At 41.3% G+C, this 16,812-nt stretch overlaps 1 protein-coding gene across 1 annotated transcript in view; it reads left to right on the plus strand.

The window, feature by feature from the left end:
* TRDN (triadin) overlaps positions 1–16,812 on the plus strand; it is a 427,364-nt gene that overhangs the window by 223,440 nt on the left and 187,112 nt on the right. Inside the window, exon 20 of the mRNA XM_083174940.1 lies at positions 2,615–2,686. Within this exon, the coding sequence (XP_083031066.1) occupies positions 2,615–2,686 (72 nt within the window). The remainder of the gene's footprint in view (positions 1–2,614; positions 2,687–16,812) is intronic.

Genomic DNA, 16,812 nt, shown 5'->3' on the forward strand with positions numbered 1-16,812 from the left:
TAACAAGTGCCAAGATATAAAGTTAAGTATTATAATAACCATGTTAAAAAAAAAATCTCTTTATCTGACACGTTTCCTGGTAGGGAAAAATGAGCCGGGTTGAGGGACATGGGTCTATCACAAATGAGATATAAAGAAACATATGATCAACTATATCAGGAATTGGCGTGTAGTTGTATTGTAGTCACTAGCACCATGTGGATCCCAGAATGCTGGCATAGGGAGATCTACAAGGATGAAATGTTACTTTAAAGCATTTATCACACACTGCTACTAACACTGAACACATGATGATAAATAATCCTGTTTTGTTAATAATGCCAGGGAAATGTTTTACATATCATTTCACACTTGATCTCCTGATACCTGCTTTTAGTGTCCATACCACTTATCAACATTCTGCATGTCAATAGATGTCCCTCAAGAATTATTTTAGCAAAAGATTACGAATGTGAAATATTTGTTTTGCATTTGGGAATATTGTGTATTCTTGCTGTTTAGATGATGTTTAGATCATATTCTGCGGAAGCGCTGAAGCTGATGAAACTCATAAATAGGAGAAGGACGATAAACAAAGAAAAAAGATGGTAGAACAAGGGAAGAGGGCAGATATAAAGGAGCATATACTTATCACTGCAAAAAAACATAAGTAGTCTTAGTGACCAGAGATATTAAAACACCAGTGACCATTAGAACACATTGAAAGAAAAAATATCCTGATGTATACATTGCTATTAAGTAAATAAAACCTTAAGACATTTCAAACCTGCAACATTTTGGCTGCGAGACAATGATCTATTTTATTGTTAAGCAGAAAAAAAAATGTCCATGTGACCAATATGGACAAAGGGGCCGATGTGAAAAATAAAGCAGGAATACAGGTGTATACTTTGCATCTATGCGCTGTTTATGATAATACAAAAAGGGGATTGGCCCAACACATGTAGCAATCAATTTTTGCATGGGCAAATATATGGTTTATTCTGTGCATGAAGTCCGGGACAACATATGCCTAGTTTCCATCTAATTCAACATCCAGCCTCAAGTCTGTAATGAGCTAACTTTATCATCATAGCCATGATCTAGTCATTGACTGACCAATCACCTTCTGCATGTATGTGTGCTGACAGCTAGTGACAGACTGTATAGGAAGAGTGGCATGTGTAATTAGGTGTACAGAGGATTGGTAATTAGAGAATTTTCAAATGCAGCAATGATCAAACAACTGTTAATGCACAAGATGAATTAGTGACTGAAAATGCATATGGATCGCAAATGCAATGTTGACTGACAGGAAGCCAGAGTTTGGGGGTGGAAACCTCCTGTTTTCTGAGTGTGTCTGAAAAAATGCAGGCATGCCCAGGGGTTTTTGAGGAGTGTCTGTAATGTCAGCTATGACCACTTCCAGCCTGCCTCAGTTGCAGGTTAGTGAAAGCCTCAGACCTACTCACAATTGTACAGATGGCAAAACCTCTTTAATGGTTAAGGAATTGAAATGTGATTGTAACAAGGGTGGATTTCTTTTTCTGTCTGGGCGGAGCATTCTCCTCGCAGTCCACTCCAAATTCTTATGTAAACGATCAATGCTGAATTAGCCCCAGCGTTCAGTCCAGGTCACTCATAAACACCTATCAAAACTAAAGCTTTTTCATTTATTTATTTATTTATTTTTCAATCAATCAAGCAATGGTAAAGACAAAAAAGCATCCTGCTTATAAAATAACAGTTATATGTCAATAAAAAAAAAAAAACACTTAATGTATAGAAAACGGAAATTCTTACAACTGCAATTTATCTTTCAAAAAAGAAAACAAACAAAGACAATCGATTCTAAACACTTTTAACAACACATGGAGAGGATTATATTGTCTTTTATTCAGGAAACATTTATTTTAATTTACTTTTGTCATGATTTTATTTAACACAGTATAAGTTGCTTGATATAACATGTCTTTTAAAAATGACCTTTACTTTAACTGGCAAGCAATTAATGATTTCTCGTTTAATGCATGTAATTCTTCACACTACTCGCTGTATGTGCTCTGGGTGTAGATCTCTGCAGCTCAACATTTCAAAGCAATAATACATTATTTAAGTAGTAACACTTCAGGATGTCTACCATTAAGCTACTGTAAGGAAGTTAACAGTAAATTTGACTTTGTAAAAAACTGACCATAGTCAGCAATCAGATAAGCAAAGGGAAATCCCTTACTTGATTTGGTAATCAGATAAATAATTGAACAATCAATGTCACCAAGATGTTATGATTTTGATTACCGTAACCCTGCAATATTTGTTGTTTAAAAGGTATTTTTTATTTCTTACTACTCAACATCAACTTTACATTAAATACAATACTTGCAATATCATCATTTTCTAGCATTTTGTAACTCTTCTAATTAGATATTCGCTATACTCACTGTATCAAGCATTTGATGGTGCTATTGTGTTCTGTAATCCAGTAGTAGCAATGTATATACTAATTTACGTATTTCCAGTAAAAGGGACTTTCATGCACAATACAATACATGAAAATTAATGGAAGCAGAATTTAACTCTAATATACAGTACATTTACTATAACTACAGTAATTATACCTTTCTATTCCAAACAGCTGGAAAGCAGCCAATGACCCCCGCAATCCACCCACCAAAAGTAGCTGCACCTTCTCCTGCTCCTATAAAAGGTATTGTAGTGTTTGTTTATGTCTAAATACATTTAAAAAAAATAAAATAATACATGACTATTTAATAAATGTTTGTGACTGGATGAGCACTGTGTTCCAGTATGCCACATCAGTCTGATGAGAAATAGCCATTTGAATTTATATGCACTACCTACTCCTCACTGTTTCCCTGTTGTGAATGTGCTTTTTAGATGTGGAGTACATTTACTAAGGGCTTACTGTATTGCTGTGTTTTAAGCAAGACATTTTAAATATTTATTTTTATAATGAATTGCACAATAATGCTGCTATAAAACGTGAAAATACCCATATCTGCCAGATGGACTGTGAACAATACAATAGTAGCAAAACCTTTAGAGACTTGTGCAACTCTCTCTACACATGTTATATCTGCCCCATCTGCAGTGCAGCATGGTTTTTCCCATTTTGAGAACAATTTTGTCCTTCAATCAAGTCTGACTAAAGGTGTGTGCACACGGGGGCGATAGGGGCTAAAATCTCTGGAAATATGGTCGCTGGCGACCATATTGCCAGTGATGGGAGTGTGCGCGCTCCTGTTTTCAGCCCCGTTGTAATCGCTTACAGCTTGCTCCTGCGGCACCGCATATGGTAGCTGATGAAAAGGAGAAACTGAGCAATAAATTGCTAGCAATATATTGCTGAGCAATATATCTCCCCCATGTGTACGGGGCTTTAGGCCCTATATTCGCATATGCACAGTAGATCATTCATGCATAACAAGTGTTGTTTGAAGAACTCCCGTTCTTTTACCTGCCACTGTACATTTTACAAGTAAAAGCTGACTACTGTAAATCATACTTTATTTAACTTCGTATGTGTTGTCATCTGCCATTATTGTCATCTTCCTGGTTGTAACATTAGTGATATGAACTTTTAGGTGTACAGTATAGGGCATCAGGTATAGTACTCAAACTCTGAACAAAGATTGGTCTACAGACTGCATACAGTATAATCTAATCTATATATACAATACCTCCAGTGTGCTACACCATACTTCATTGCCATTGGTAAATAGCAGGATTTAAATTCTGTAATAACTGCCTCACAAGATGGACAGATGTGAACTAATTTTTATATACGGTAACTTTTACTAATTATTGTACATACTGCATATGCCATACTCAGTAAATGTCTCAAACTAGAAAATGATTCCTGGTATTTAATAATATGGAATCATCTATCATATTTATGTCTCATTATTCAGGTAACATTAGGGATTATTGAAGATTAGTCCATAAAATGTAAATCATATAACAATAAATGTTTTGATGGGGCTTATTAAAGTGCATACTGAATTAGTTTTGCTTTATTGCTAGAACAACTAGGAGACAATAAATCTTTTGGTGACATATTGTATTGGCAATTTAACATGACTGATATATGAATTATCAACTCACAGAGGGTGTATAACGCTTACTAATCTGTCTGAAATGCTGATTTCTGAAGCAGATGATACAAATGTTTAAGACTTACAAAGTGTTGATAAATATTATATAGAATTTCAAAAACAATAAATAATGCCCCTTTCCCACTGCAGGTCTAAAAGGATTTTTCAGCACAATTTACCGTTAAGGCTGCAGTGGGAAAGTGCCAGAGTTGAAATACCGGTTAAAGATAACCGGTATTTCAACCCGTTTTAAAAGCAGAGTCCTACACGGTTAAATACCGTTTTTGAGGCAGTGGGAATGCCTCTGAAACTATATTTAGTTAAAAAAAAAATCGGCGTGGGGTCCCCCCCACTGCCGTAACCAGCACCAGGCTGAAAGAGCCGGGGCTGGCATTAAAAAATCAGGAAACCCGACAAATAGGACTTCGCTGATTTCTTAAAACCAGCCCCAGGCTCAAGGGTCGGGGCTGGTTCCCAAAATACGGAGGACAAAATGAGTAGGGGGTCCCCCGTATTTTAAGAACCAGCCCCAGGCACAACCAGCCAGCAGGGTAATGCCACAGCCTGGGGACACTTATTATATAAGGTCCCGCGGCCAAAGCATTAACCCTACCGACCAGTCAGCCTGGTCAGGGGTCCTGGGGGAGTGGGGACCCCCCCAATAAAGGGGTCCCCCCCCTCCAGGACTTACCTGACCAGGCTGAAGCCTGGTGCTGTCCCCGATGGCCCTGTGCGGTGGCCACCGGGCTGATCATTGTGTAAAAAAATAGATGAAAAACCTATTGTTTTAAACTGTGGAACTATGAGTCCCAGCAAGCCTCCCCCGCAAGCTGGTACTTGGAGAACCACAAGTCCCAGCCTGCGGGGCATTAAAGGGCCCGCTGGGTCTTGTAGTTCCACAGTAAAAAAAATAGATAACTAAATACACACTGACACATTATAAAAATAAAAGTTTAATACATACATTACACAAACACACTGATACTTACCTATCTTGAGCCCGTAGGTAGGTCCCAGGGTCCAGTCCGGTGCCTTGGTTCCTGGGCCTTGGTTCCGGGGCTGGTCCGGGGCTCCAGGGCTGAAGAGTCCGGGGTCCTGTATCCGTAGTTATCCAAATGGGTACCTGGCGAAAGAAATTCTACTCACCTGTCCTCTGGCGACCACCTCGGCATCTTCACTTCAAGACGCGCTGCTCCCGGCTGCTGGTACCTGCTCCGCTATACACTAGAGACGCAGAGATCCTTCTTCCTCTGCGTCTCTGCTCAGAATGATTTCTGGCCAATCAGGAGTCTTGAAGTGAAGATGCCGGGGTGGACGCCAGAGGACAGGTGAGTAGGATTTCTTTCCCCAGGTACCCCTTTGGATTACTACGGATCCAGGACCCCGGACTCTTCAGCCCTGGAGCCCCGGACCCGGACCAGCCCCGGAACCAGCCCCGGAACCAAGGCACCGGACCAGACCCTGGGACCTACCTACGGGCTCAAGATAGGTAAGTATCAGTGTGTTTGTGTAATGTATGTATTAAACTTTTATTTTTATAATGGGTCAGTGTGTATTTATTTATCTATTTTTTTTACTGTGGAACTCCAAGGCCCAGCGGGCCCTTTAATGCCCCGCAGGCTGGGACTTGTGGTTCTCCAAGTCCCAGCTTGCGGGGAGGCTTGCTGGGACTCATAGTTCCACAGTTTAAAACAATAGGTTTTTCATCTATTTTTTTACACAATGAATAGCCCGGTGGCCACCGCACAGGGCCACCAGGGACAGCACCAGGCTTCAGCCTGGTCAGGTAAGTCCTGGAGGGGGGACCCCTTTATTAGGGGGGTCCCCACTCCCCCAGGGCCCCTGGCCAGGCTGACTGGTCGGTAGGGGTGAATGCTTTGGCCGGGGGGACTTGTATAAAAAGTCTCCCCCCGGCTGTGGCATTACCCTGCTGGCTGGTTGTGCCTGGGGCTGGTTCTCAAAATACGGGGGAACTCTACTAATTTTGTCCCCCATATTTTTGGAACCAGCCCCTTACCTGGAGCCTGGGGCTGGTTGTTAAAAATCGGGGAACCCCTATTTGTCGGTTCCCTGATTTTTAATTACCGGCCCCGGCTCTTTTAGCATGGTGTTTTTTTTTTAACCCCCCCCCCCCCTCATATTTTTTTATGGGCTAAACGGGTTTTTAAACGGCAGTGTGAATGTGCCAAAAACGGCTTTTAAATGGTAATTTACCGTTTAAAATCTGCAGTGGGAAAGGGTCTTTATGGCTCTTGCCGTTTAAAAACCCATTTAAAAAAAACGGGTAATGAGCCGTTTCAGCAGTGGGAAAGCAGCATAAGAGTAATGTAATTTAAAAAATATCATTCATTATTATTAGTAATTATTGACGAGTTTAAAACAATGTTTATAACAAAAATAAACTATAAGACAGGGGTGTTTTAACCCTTTGAGTGTCAAGTGAATTTGTCAAAATTGGTAACAAAATTGCCAAGCAAACATTTTTATTCATCACCATGACCTGTAAGGTTTACCTTGTATACTGTATGAAATATAATCTTTTTTAACACAACATTTTTTATTTGAAATTATATAACAAATGTGAATGACGCTGGTATTTTAAACGGATATTATGCACATATCTTGCAGAGATGTTGGCACTGAAAGTGTTACTAGAGGAGATGGCCCATGTGCAGACTCCATGCAGGCACTGTACTCTTTGGTAGCGAGTAGACTTTATCCTGGCTTATCTCTTTTGGGCATGTGAAAATCACATGCAGGTGCAGGGTGTGCAGTGCAAGCTGATAATAGCCTGTGCTACTTGGTGGAGAAAATCTGTTCTTCCCCTATGCAGATTGGATCTCCTGCTCCAATGCATGATGATGCTGTCAGTGATTGCCAACATCACTTCCAAAGTCATGCCTTAGATTGCCGTGCGAACAGCACTCCTGGGCAGATGCACCTGAACCAAAAGCGCTAGGTAAGGAACAGAGCCCTCTACCCTACCTCTTGCACTATACCTCCCAACTGTCCTGATTTCCCTTATTCCTGGCACAATCCTGTGTCCCACCCACCCACGTCCGGCAGAGTGGGGGCAGTTGGGAGGCCCCCTGACACTCACTGCTCTGCTTAGCAGCGGTGAATAGATGCTGTGCGCATGGGCCCAGTGTCTATTCATCAGAGTTAGAAGAACAGGGAGAATGGCCAGCAGCTCACAGAGTGCTGGCCATACCCCCACAGTAATGAATAAGGGGCATACAGATGGAGTGCCTCACTTTGTTGCGGGTCCTTGTGATTTTATGCGAACCACCAGAACCCGCCAACAGACGGAGGGGGGGCATGCGCATTAGATGCTCATGTTCCACGTTCCATTTGAGCCCACCGCCACCCTCCGCCGCCTCCCAGCCGCTCCCCCATCGCTGCCTGCAGCCACCTACACTTCCCTAACCCTGCCCATCTCCCTGAAGCGGAGACGGGCAGGGATTCCGCTCCCCACCGCCAAGTGACAGGGACACGCATGCGTGTGAGATTTGTTCGCCTCCCCGTCAGATGAAGCGCCTCTCCACGGCTCTCGCCAGTGCAGGGAATCTGGGGATTCCGAGTGATGATTGAGAGGTGCTCCATCTGCAATTCCTGACTGGTATACTGCACAATAATACTGATCTCTGTATGTGCAGATGGAGTAATCTCAAAAATCACTTATAACTCATTGCTGGCTCATAGGGGGAAGATAGAATTGGAAGGCTGCTGCAGCTTTCCTGATCCCCCTAAGACCAGGCTGCAGAAAGACTGTCTCCATGCAGCTATGGGTGAGGCAGGTAGGTTTCCCCGGCAACAGAGAAGCTTGCTGAATGGGCTGAGCCTGCAAGCATGCTGGAGAATTCAAGCAGCAGGTTGCAGGCTCTCTTGACACAGTTGATCGTGATCACTGTTAAGGTGCATACACACGGTGAGATTTTGGCTAGGACCGATTATACACTTTTCTCTTAATGCCTTAGAGCCAAGAACCATACAATCTTGACTATTTAAAATTTTCGGTACTTGTGAGTTATCTGAGCGCCCGATTTCTAAATCGGGTCGGATCGGGCACATCGCATCGCATGCGACCATCGGATGCAATGCGATGCGATGCGATGACCCGATTTTTCCATAGGAATCAATGTTAAAATGGACTGAGTCCATTTTAACATGGAATTCAATGGGAAAAAGGGGTCCTTTTCATACCCCTACTATCCAAGTGGGCATGGAGTTGGATATAAACCTGTGGCGAGCGTAGCCCATTGAATTCCATGTTAAAATGGACTCCGTCAATTTTAACATTGATTCCTATGGAAAAATCGGGTCATCGCATCCGATGGTCGCATGCGATGCGATGCGATGCGATGCGATATCGCATCGCATCTGATTGTATGCCTTAACTTAAGGCATACAATCAAAAAATCGAGCGCCCAGATAACTCATAAGTACCAAATTTTCACTATCCCTGATTTTCACTCTACTAGAACACTAAAGTTTGGGAGTTATTCAGGTTGGTTTACAAAAGCACACCCCTTCTTTAATTAACAAAACCATGTGCACTGCAGGTGGGGCTGATGTAACGTGCAGAGAAAGTTACATTTTGGGTGAATTATTTTATTTCTGTGCAGAGTAAATATTGGCTGCTTTATTTTTACACTGCAATATAGATATGTTTGAACACATCCCACGCAAATGTAACTCTCTCTGAACATGTAACATCTGCCCCCCCCCCCCTGCAGTGCACATGGTTTTGCCCATTAGAAAGAGGTTTTGCAAGCCATCCTGAATTAGGCCCGTTATACAATATAGTCAAAATTGGTTTGCCTGCACATTCTATGTTTTCTTGCAATGCCAATCTCACCGGGGGGTGAGCCTCGGCATCGCAAGCTGTATACACACTGTGTGATTTCTGCTAACTTTTCGATTTGGACTATATAGACAAAATCAGAGGCACAAATCACACCGTGTGTATGCACCTTTCGAGATTGCAGGACATGGAAGCAAATGATTTATGAAGAGTGTAATCTCTATCATATACATCAGGTAATATTAATTATCTAAAGAATCTCAAATTTTTTATGTAAATAATGAATCAAACATACATTTCTATAGTGATTTATGTAGGTATACACATGCAGTTGTATTTTCTTTAAAGTGCTCCAGCATATTTAGCCATTGCTGATATCATGGGAATTAAATATACTGTAAGGTCTTAGTAAAGACACCTCTAAATGAAACAAAAATGCTGACTCTAGTTTACAGGTTATTATAACTTGAAAGTTCAGTGCCTGTAATGGTGCAGAGCTATAGAAGTTTACAGTATAATAACATCTGTGGTTGGACACTTTGTTGCATTCATTGACACGTTGTTATTTGCGATGATTAATTGACTAGCTCTGCACTTTGCCTCAATATATGCATTTTTAAGAAAACCAATCAATACTAAATCTTATTTGCTGGGACTTTAAATTGTATAGAATCTACTTTAAATTAGCTGATTTAAGTTTAACATTCCACTTTTACCAGTAATGGAAACATATTTAAAAAGAAGTCAACTGGCGGAAATTACTTCCATTGAAGTATTTGTCAAGGGGGACAACTACATATTAAATTATAGTATTTACATTTTTTTTCTATATGTAATCTATCATCTTCTTGTCTGGGGCATTATTATGTGAGTCTCTAATAAAATCCTCTATTGAAAAAAATAAAACTCTCCAGCTGGGTAAAAAATGGAACTGTGGAGCAGATTTATTAAGCTTCGTAAAGTGATATAGTGGCTGGTACTTTATTACTAGCTAATCAGCCCCCAACTGTCAAGTTACAGGCTGGGTTTGAAAAATCATAGTTGTGAGCTGATTGGCTGGTGACAAAGTACCAGCCATTATATCACAAAGCTTAATAAATATGCCCACGGGTACTAACTCAGAGGTGGATGCAAATCCCGTTGTGAATATCTTTGTATTTAAAGATATGCTAATTACACCGCTGCTAGAATTTGCACAGAGTAGCACACAATGCTGCTTGCATACAACGCTTGGGTTGCTCAGAATGTTCTTGGAAGTGAGTCTTCAGGTCTTCTGCAACTACATACGCAGATGCAGTCGCTGTGGCACGCCCATAAAAAGTTTGCAACATCACTGGTATTTTTAGCTAGCTGCCCCTGTTACCCTCCATGAATGCACACTGTCAATTAAGCCTCATACACACTAAACAATATTGGACACAATATCTTTTAGAAAGGGCTTTCTGAGCGATATTGTGGACAGTATTGCCAATTGTGTACTCTCCCTTTCATTAACGATACACACTCCAAGCATCATTAATGGCCCCCTCCCTTGTCCAAGCATGACCAGACAAGGGAGGTTATCATTAACGACGGCCATGCTGCAGCAGAAGCATGGCCATCACTTTTCCAGTGACCCCTTTGCTGTCACTCACCTCTGAGCAGGAATCAGCAAATGTGTATGCCTTAAAGTGTATGAGCCATAACTTTGCAAAAAAACCTCCCCGTGATTGCTTTCTGTAATCAACCATTACACATGTTCAGTGCTGTTCATACAAAAATTCCTTAACTGTGCAAAAATTATCGGCATAGCATCCACCTCTGAATCAGGCCCTGTATACAGTAGCACTTGTTAGCATGTGGGCACCATATTGATATAACTTTCAATTTGGAAGCTTGCTTTTTATTTACTAAGTTTCTAACGTCAGCGCTTATCAGAGGCATTTGTTTTCTCTTTCCTTTGTCTTTGATTTATTCTGTTTTTGCTTGTGAAGTTTGTTTTCTTTATTTCTTTTCCATTGCTTCCTCCTCCACAGTCTACATTTCATGCTTATCTGTACTAAACAAGAGGTTGTTTTGGATAATACTAGCTAAATTGGTTGTTCTTATAAATCTGCTGCTTGGTGTAAATACTCTGGAGGTGGATTCAAACACGTTAGTAATAAAAGCCATTTGAAAACATTTCTTTTCTAGTGCAGTGCTATTTTACCTCTGTGTCAGGCTGTGAATTAAAATCAGAGAGCATGCAATCATCTCACAGACAATATGTCACTTAAACAGTGCAGCTAAAAAAAAAACAGAATCCATAATCTGAATGCTCGAAAAGAAGAAATTGGAGAAACATATTGAGAAACCAACTGTGCAATCAGTAGCAAACAGCGTGTTTACTCATCTCTTCATTAAGTAGGACGCTTCCAAATGTGAGTTGTGAATAAACTACTGAGGATCCTCATGTCTCTAGACATGACATGACTATCCAATTGCTTCCATACTTCATTGGTTTTGCATAGACCCAGCTGTTCTGCATTTGACTGCTGGTTATTAGTGAACACACAATGATGGCTTGCATATTAATGTCAGTGGCATTTAAAAGTGTGGATTACCATGTGACCTAACTTCTTTATGACTATGGACCTGATTCTAATTTGTAAGGAATTGCACAGATGCAGGGAAGCAGCTGTGCAATATGTGTTAATAAAATGTACTGTATATGCAGCAAGAGATGACTCCTACTGCAAGATGTAAGTGCTGAGGCTGAGGATGCAGCATTTGATCACTATTGATCTTTGGAACAGGGAGGCTCTAAACGAGCCTGTGGTCAGGGCTTGTAAATCTGTCCCTGAAGTGCAGTCACAGGCACACACAGTCAGGTCCCGATAAGGAAGACACTGCTGGCTTCTTCCTCTGCTTCTCACTAATCATTCTGCCTCCAGGTGCCAGCAGGGGGAGCTGAGAGGATTACTGTCTTCCTTATTGTGACTGTAGTGACTCTTGGGCAGCTCTAACATTAGAGGCTGCAAAGGTGAATGTATTAAGCCTGCTGAAGAGATAAAGTGGAAATAAAATGGAGATAAAGCTGAAGGTGATAATGAAACAATCAACTCCTAACTGTCATTTTTTGAACATAGCTGATTGGCTGGCGCTTTATCATGTTCAGCTTTATCTTTACTTTATCTCTTCACCAGGCTTAATACATCTGCCCTATTATTTGAAAACTGGGTTGCGGTGGCTGGAACCACTGAACCTGTGTGTTTTCGGGAGAAATCATACTTTTTAATGGGCGATCCAAATTGCATAGCCCGATAAAAACATTGGGTAACTCCCATTTTTCACATCTGCTGTTTTATCAGTGATAATAGGATATTGACAGCAGTTAAGACTCAATTGGCCCATAAAGTCTGTCCAAAACAGTAATATGTACACTAGGTTTAATTTTGTTTGGAGCTAGTTCGCCTACAGATGGAGTAGCTCTCATTAGCTGCTCCTGGTGAATCTATTGCCAATCGCCACTGCTTGCCATCCGCGCCCCATTCTGATGGAGCCCGCTGCCATCCGCCACCTCCCCGCTGCTCCCCCATAGCTGCCTGCACTCCACATTAACCCTGCCCATCTCCCTGAAGCGGAGACAGGCAGGGAATCTGCTCCCCACCGCCGTGTGAATTCGGTGATTCCCTGAGCTGGTTGAGAGGTGCTACATCTCTACTAGTATGTTTTTGCATTATGGGGGGGGGGGGAACGGTAGTACATGGAAGACATACATGCAAGTACAGGAAAAATATACAAACTCCACACAGTTAGAGCCATGGTGGGAATCAAACCCATGACCTCAGTGCAGCAAGGCAGTAATGCTAAACAATACACCATGGACCTAATTCAACACCATTTGGAACGGGGCAAATTCGACCCTGTTACGATTTTGGGTGGTCTGCGCATGTGCAAGTGCATATTTGCACATATGCAGACCCTGGCAACAAATAGCTTCAGTGAGTTACACACTCACCATCCGTTGCGGGCAGGGAGGACTGGGAATGGCTGGCGGCGGGAACAGGGCTCACCCATGGTAACGCCCAGCATTTTATGTGCATCCCCATGAAAATGCTGCGTGTTCCCATGGAGGTTTAGGTGAGCTCTACGGGGGGCTGGCGGTTGATGTCACAGGATGTAAGCACCCGCCCCATCTTGGGCACTTTGCGGAGGAACTAAAAGTCAGTTTCTACTGGTTTTTTATTCTGAAGGCAGACTAAATCATTCGATGGTTGGTGACCATCGAATGATTTTTCCCGGTAGTGGATGCATGCGAGGAGATATACTAGTGAACACATTCCCTCACATGGTACCAATGGGATCCGGCGGTGGGGAAGGGGGGGGGGGGCGTTTGCCAGGGTAGCATGGTGGCTTTAAGTCCCTCTGTAAGCTGCTTACCGAGCTGTGTTGAATCACCGCCCATGTTTGTAATTTCTGTAATGTTTAAAGCTTTCAATATAAGGAGGAAAAATTACAAATAATGTAAGGAGCATGGATCAGGAACGAAAATATAGTGCTATGTATAATTTGTGCGAGGGGGCACCAAGCGTGTATTTTGTCTAGGGCCCCATGAGGTCTAAATCAGGCTCTGCAAACATTGGTCATGAGTAATCATTGAATTAGAGCATAGCCCAGGAAGTCTGCTCTGGCAACTTAGACCTTGGTCCTGGAACTCCTACAAAAACTCAGGGAAATGCCTTTGTTTTGAATGTACTAGTAGCCACTCCACCCCTCAAATCCCACAGCATGTCAATCATACTCCAGCTAAGGGAAACTGCAAGAAATATTGTATGACCAATTCTGCAGATGCGCTGGCATTTGTTTTGTGCATGTGAAAATCAGATTTGTATGTACACTATTGTGTCCACTTCTAGGATGTGGAAGGCACTGTACACCTACTCTTAAGGGGATGTGGGGGATGGCAGCAAATTTGGTTGTCTCCCTCACCTTCTGGGAGAGGAAACATGTAGCACTCTAGTGGTTTTGGAACTACATACTGTATATAATTTTGTTGTGATACATATTTGTGCAAAGGCATGATGTGTACTGCAGTTCTACTTCAGCTGGAGTGTCACAAATCAACACTGAAAATCCTAAACATTCACTTTTTTACAAAGAGTGCTTACCATTCAACTTTGTGTAATTAAATGTTAAATAAATGTTCTCTACATTTTAAGTAACACATTTGTATGCAGTGTAGATTTTTCAAACAGGGTGTGTGCAGTAACGATTAGATAGAAAGCAGTTAATTTAAATGCATGTGCTACTTGGAAGGAGCACAAGCTTGTCAAACACATAGACATACACATTTCTGAGATTATAATCGCTGTCAAGTACGTATATCACATTGATACACCAATCTCTTCAATTTATGTAAATGAGCACTTTGCTGCTAATCAATAGGGAGCTCTTAAAAATTAGAGAATGTAAAACCAAAGGCACAAATCACTTTATTTTTCATTTACAACATGGCTGTCCCTGTCAGGTGGCTAGTCACACAGCCTGACTCAGAGATGAATGCAGTTGCATTTGTTTCAGTTGTGATAACATGCAGATGCTATTATCAGCATTCAGGGCTGGTGTAAGGCTTCTCAGCACCCTAGGCAAAACTTCAACCTACTGCCGCCACACCCCCTCCCCCCCCCCCCCCATACTGCCACCAATAACCATTTTCCAATTCCTTAATGCATATTTGCCTAACATTCTGGAATGGCAGGGAGCCTCCCAAAATTGAGTGGTCCTCCCAGCCCCCAGGTAGGTGGGCAAAACCCCTGCTTTCTATGGAAGCCCCCAGCACCCTCCTCTTTGCCACCCACAACAGAGTACAGGAAGAGAGGGCAGCAAAATAGGGAAGTATGCCTCAAGAGAAAGTATGGAGGTGAGGTCGTAGAGGTTCCACAGCAACCACCTGCATTAAGTACAACAAGGATCCTCACAGACATCCTTCATTTTTTGATAGGCAGACTTTGTGGTGCCCCCCTAGATCCTGGCGCTCTAGGCAGCTGCCTAAAGCGGCCTAGTGGTAGAGCGGACCTATCAGCAATACCTTTGTGCATAAGGGTGCAACACAGAGCACAAGCACAGAGATCACTAGATTTCTCTAGAGGGGCAGGCGCTAATACGTAATAAATTATATTTTTTGTTCATCTATTTCAATATTTAACCCACTCAATATGAGTTTATATTAACCAAGCTGCAGACTTTATACAGAGGTGTCAGTGTATTCACCTCTAATTGGTCTAGGTCTGAACTCAGACTTCTAGAGCCAGACACTCAGGGGAAATTTACTAAAGGAAATTTGTAAAAAAATAGTTGTATTTGTATCCAGAAATACACTTATTTTTGACATTTACTATACCGAAAATACGGCAATTCGTATTCGTATTGATGTGCTATCAATACGAATACGAATTGCCGTATTTTCGGGATAGTAAATGTCAAAAATAAGTATATTTCTGGATACAAATACACCTATTTTTTACAAATTTCCTTTAGTAAATTTCCCCCTCAATCTTCAGAACAAAGGAAATTCTGCGCTGGTTCAATTGACCTTTTGGCTGAATTCACAATTTACTTTTTGATTATATTTATACAATTTTATTTATGTGTTGTGAAATATATTATATTTGAAATAAGATGGCCACCTATCATATATTTCTATATTCAAATTTTATAGCAATATATCTTATACCTTTTTTTGCTAGCTATTAAAAATAAAAAATAAAAAAGTAATTACTAATTCATTTGTATTTGTGTTTGTGAATTCAGCCAAAAGGTCAATTGAAAAATTCAGCGCAGAATTTCCTTTGTTCTGAAGAACAAGCACAGAGATGCCCAATTTTTGTGCCCGTGGATATTGCAACTACATTGGTGGTTCCCACTTCTCAGGCACCAGCTCTACTACAAGTAATGTGGTCTCTGCATACACTCAGTAGTGTGCATGTGCCATAGGGGTTTCCAGGACTTTCACGCATGCACAGTAGAAAAGAGTCGCTCATGTGTACAAACATCGGCATTGCATCCATCTCTATTTAAGGCCCGCAATCTTTAAAGGGAAAGTATTCCAAACACAATTTTTTAATGAATTTCAAAGCATTTTTGAATAAAGCCAGTGTACAATTTTTGTTTAAGTGTTATTTTTGACAGATACAGTATATTTTGTTAGTCAGTAAGAACTTCCTTGGAGATCCTGTTGCTGTGGAGTCTAATGAAATAAACAGTTATATTTTATAAAATACAATTTGAACACACTAAAACCATTAAAACCACTTATACTGTAGGTAAAGTGAATAGCATTGATTATCTTATTACAATGGAAGTTTGTCAAGGGGTGCAATATATTAGGCAGCAAGTGAACAGTCAGTTGTTGAAGTTTATTTGTTGGAAGCCAGATAAATGGGCAAGTGTAAAGATCTGAGTATTTTTGTCAACAGCTATATTGTGATGGCTAGATGCTTAGGTCAGAGTGTTTCCAAAACTTTAGGACATGCAAAACTCAGTATGCAGTGCTAAGTACCTACTGTACCAAAGTGATCCAAGGAGGACTGCTGGTAAACCAGCAACGGGGTCATTGGTACCCAATACATATTCGATATGTGATCTCTCAGAAGAGCTACTGTAGTATAAATTGGTTAAAAAGTTAATGCTGGCTATGATTGAAAGATGTCAGAACACACAGAGTAACATAATGTTCACAACCGAGAGTATCTACAATAGGCAATCAGAACTGGAACCTAAAACAATGGAAGAAGGTAGCCTGATCTGATGTATCACATTTTCTTTTACACAATGTGGAAAGCCAGTTGTGTGTGTCATTTACCTGGGGAAGAGATAGCACTAGTTTACCCTGTGAGAAGCAGGCAAGAATGTGGATGCAATGTGATGCTTTGGGCAATGTTCTGCTGGTTTACC

The sequence above is a fragment of the Crinia signifera genome, chromosome 3, assembly GCF_055691185.1.
Source record: "Crinia signifera chromosome 3, ASM5569118v1, whole genome shotgun sequence".
NCBI lineage: Eukaryota > Metazoa > Chordata > Amphibia > Anura > Myobatrachidae > Crinia > Crinia signifera.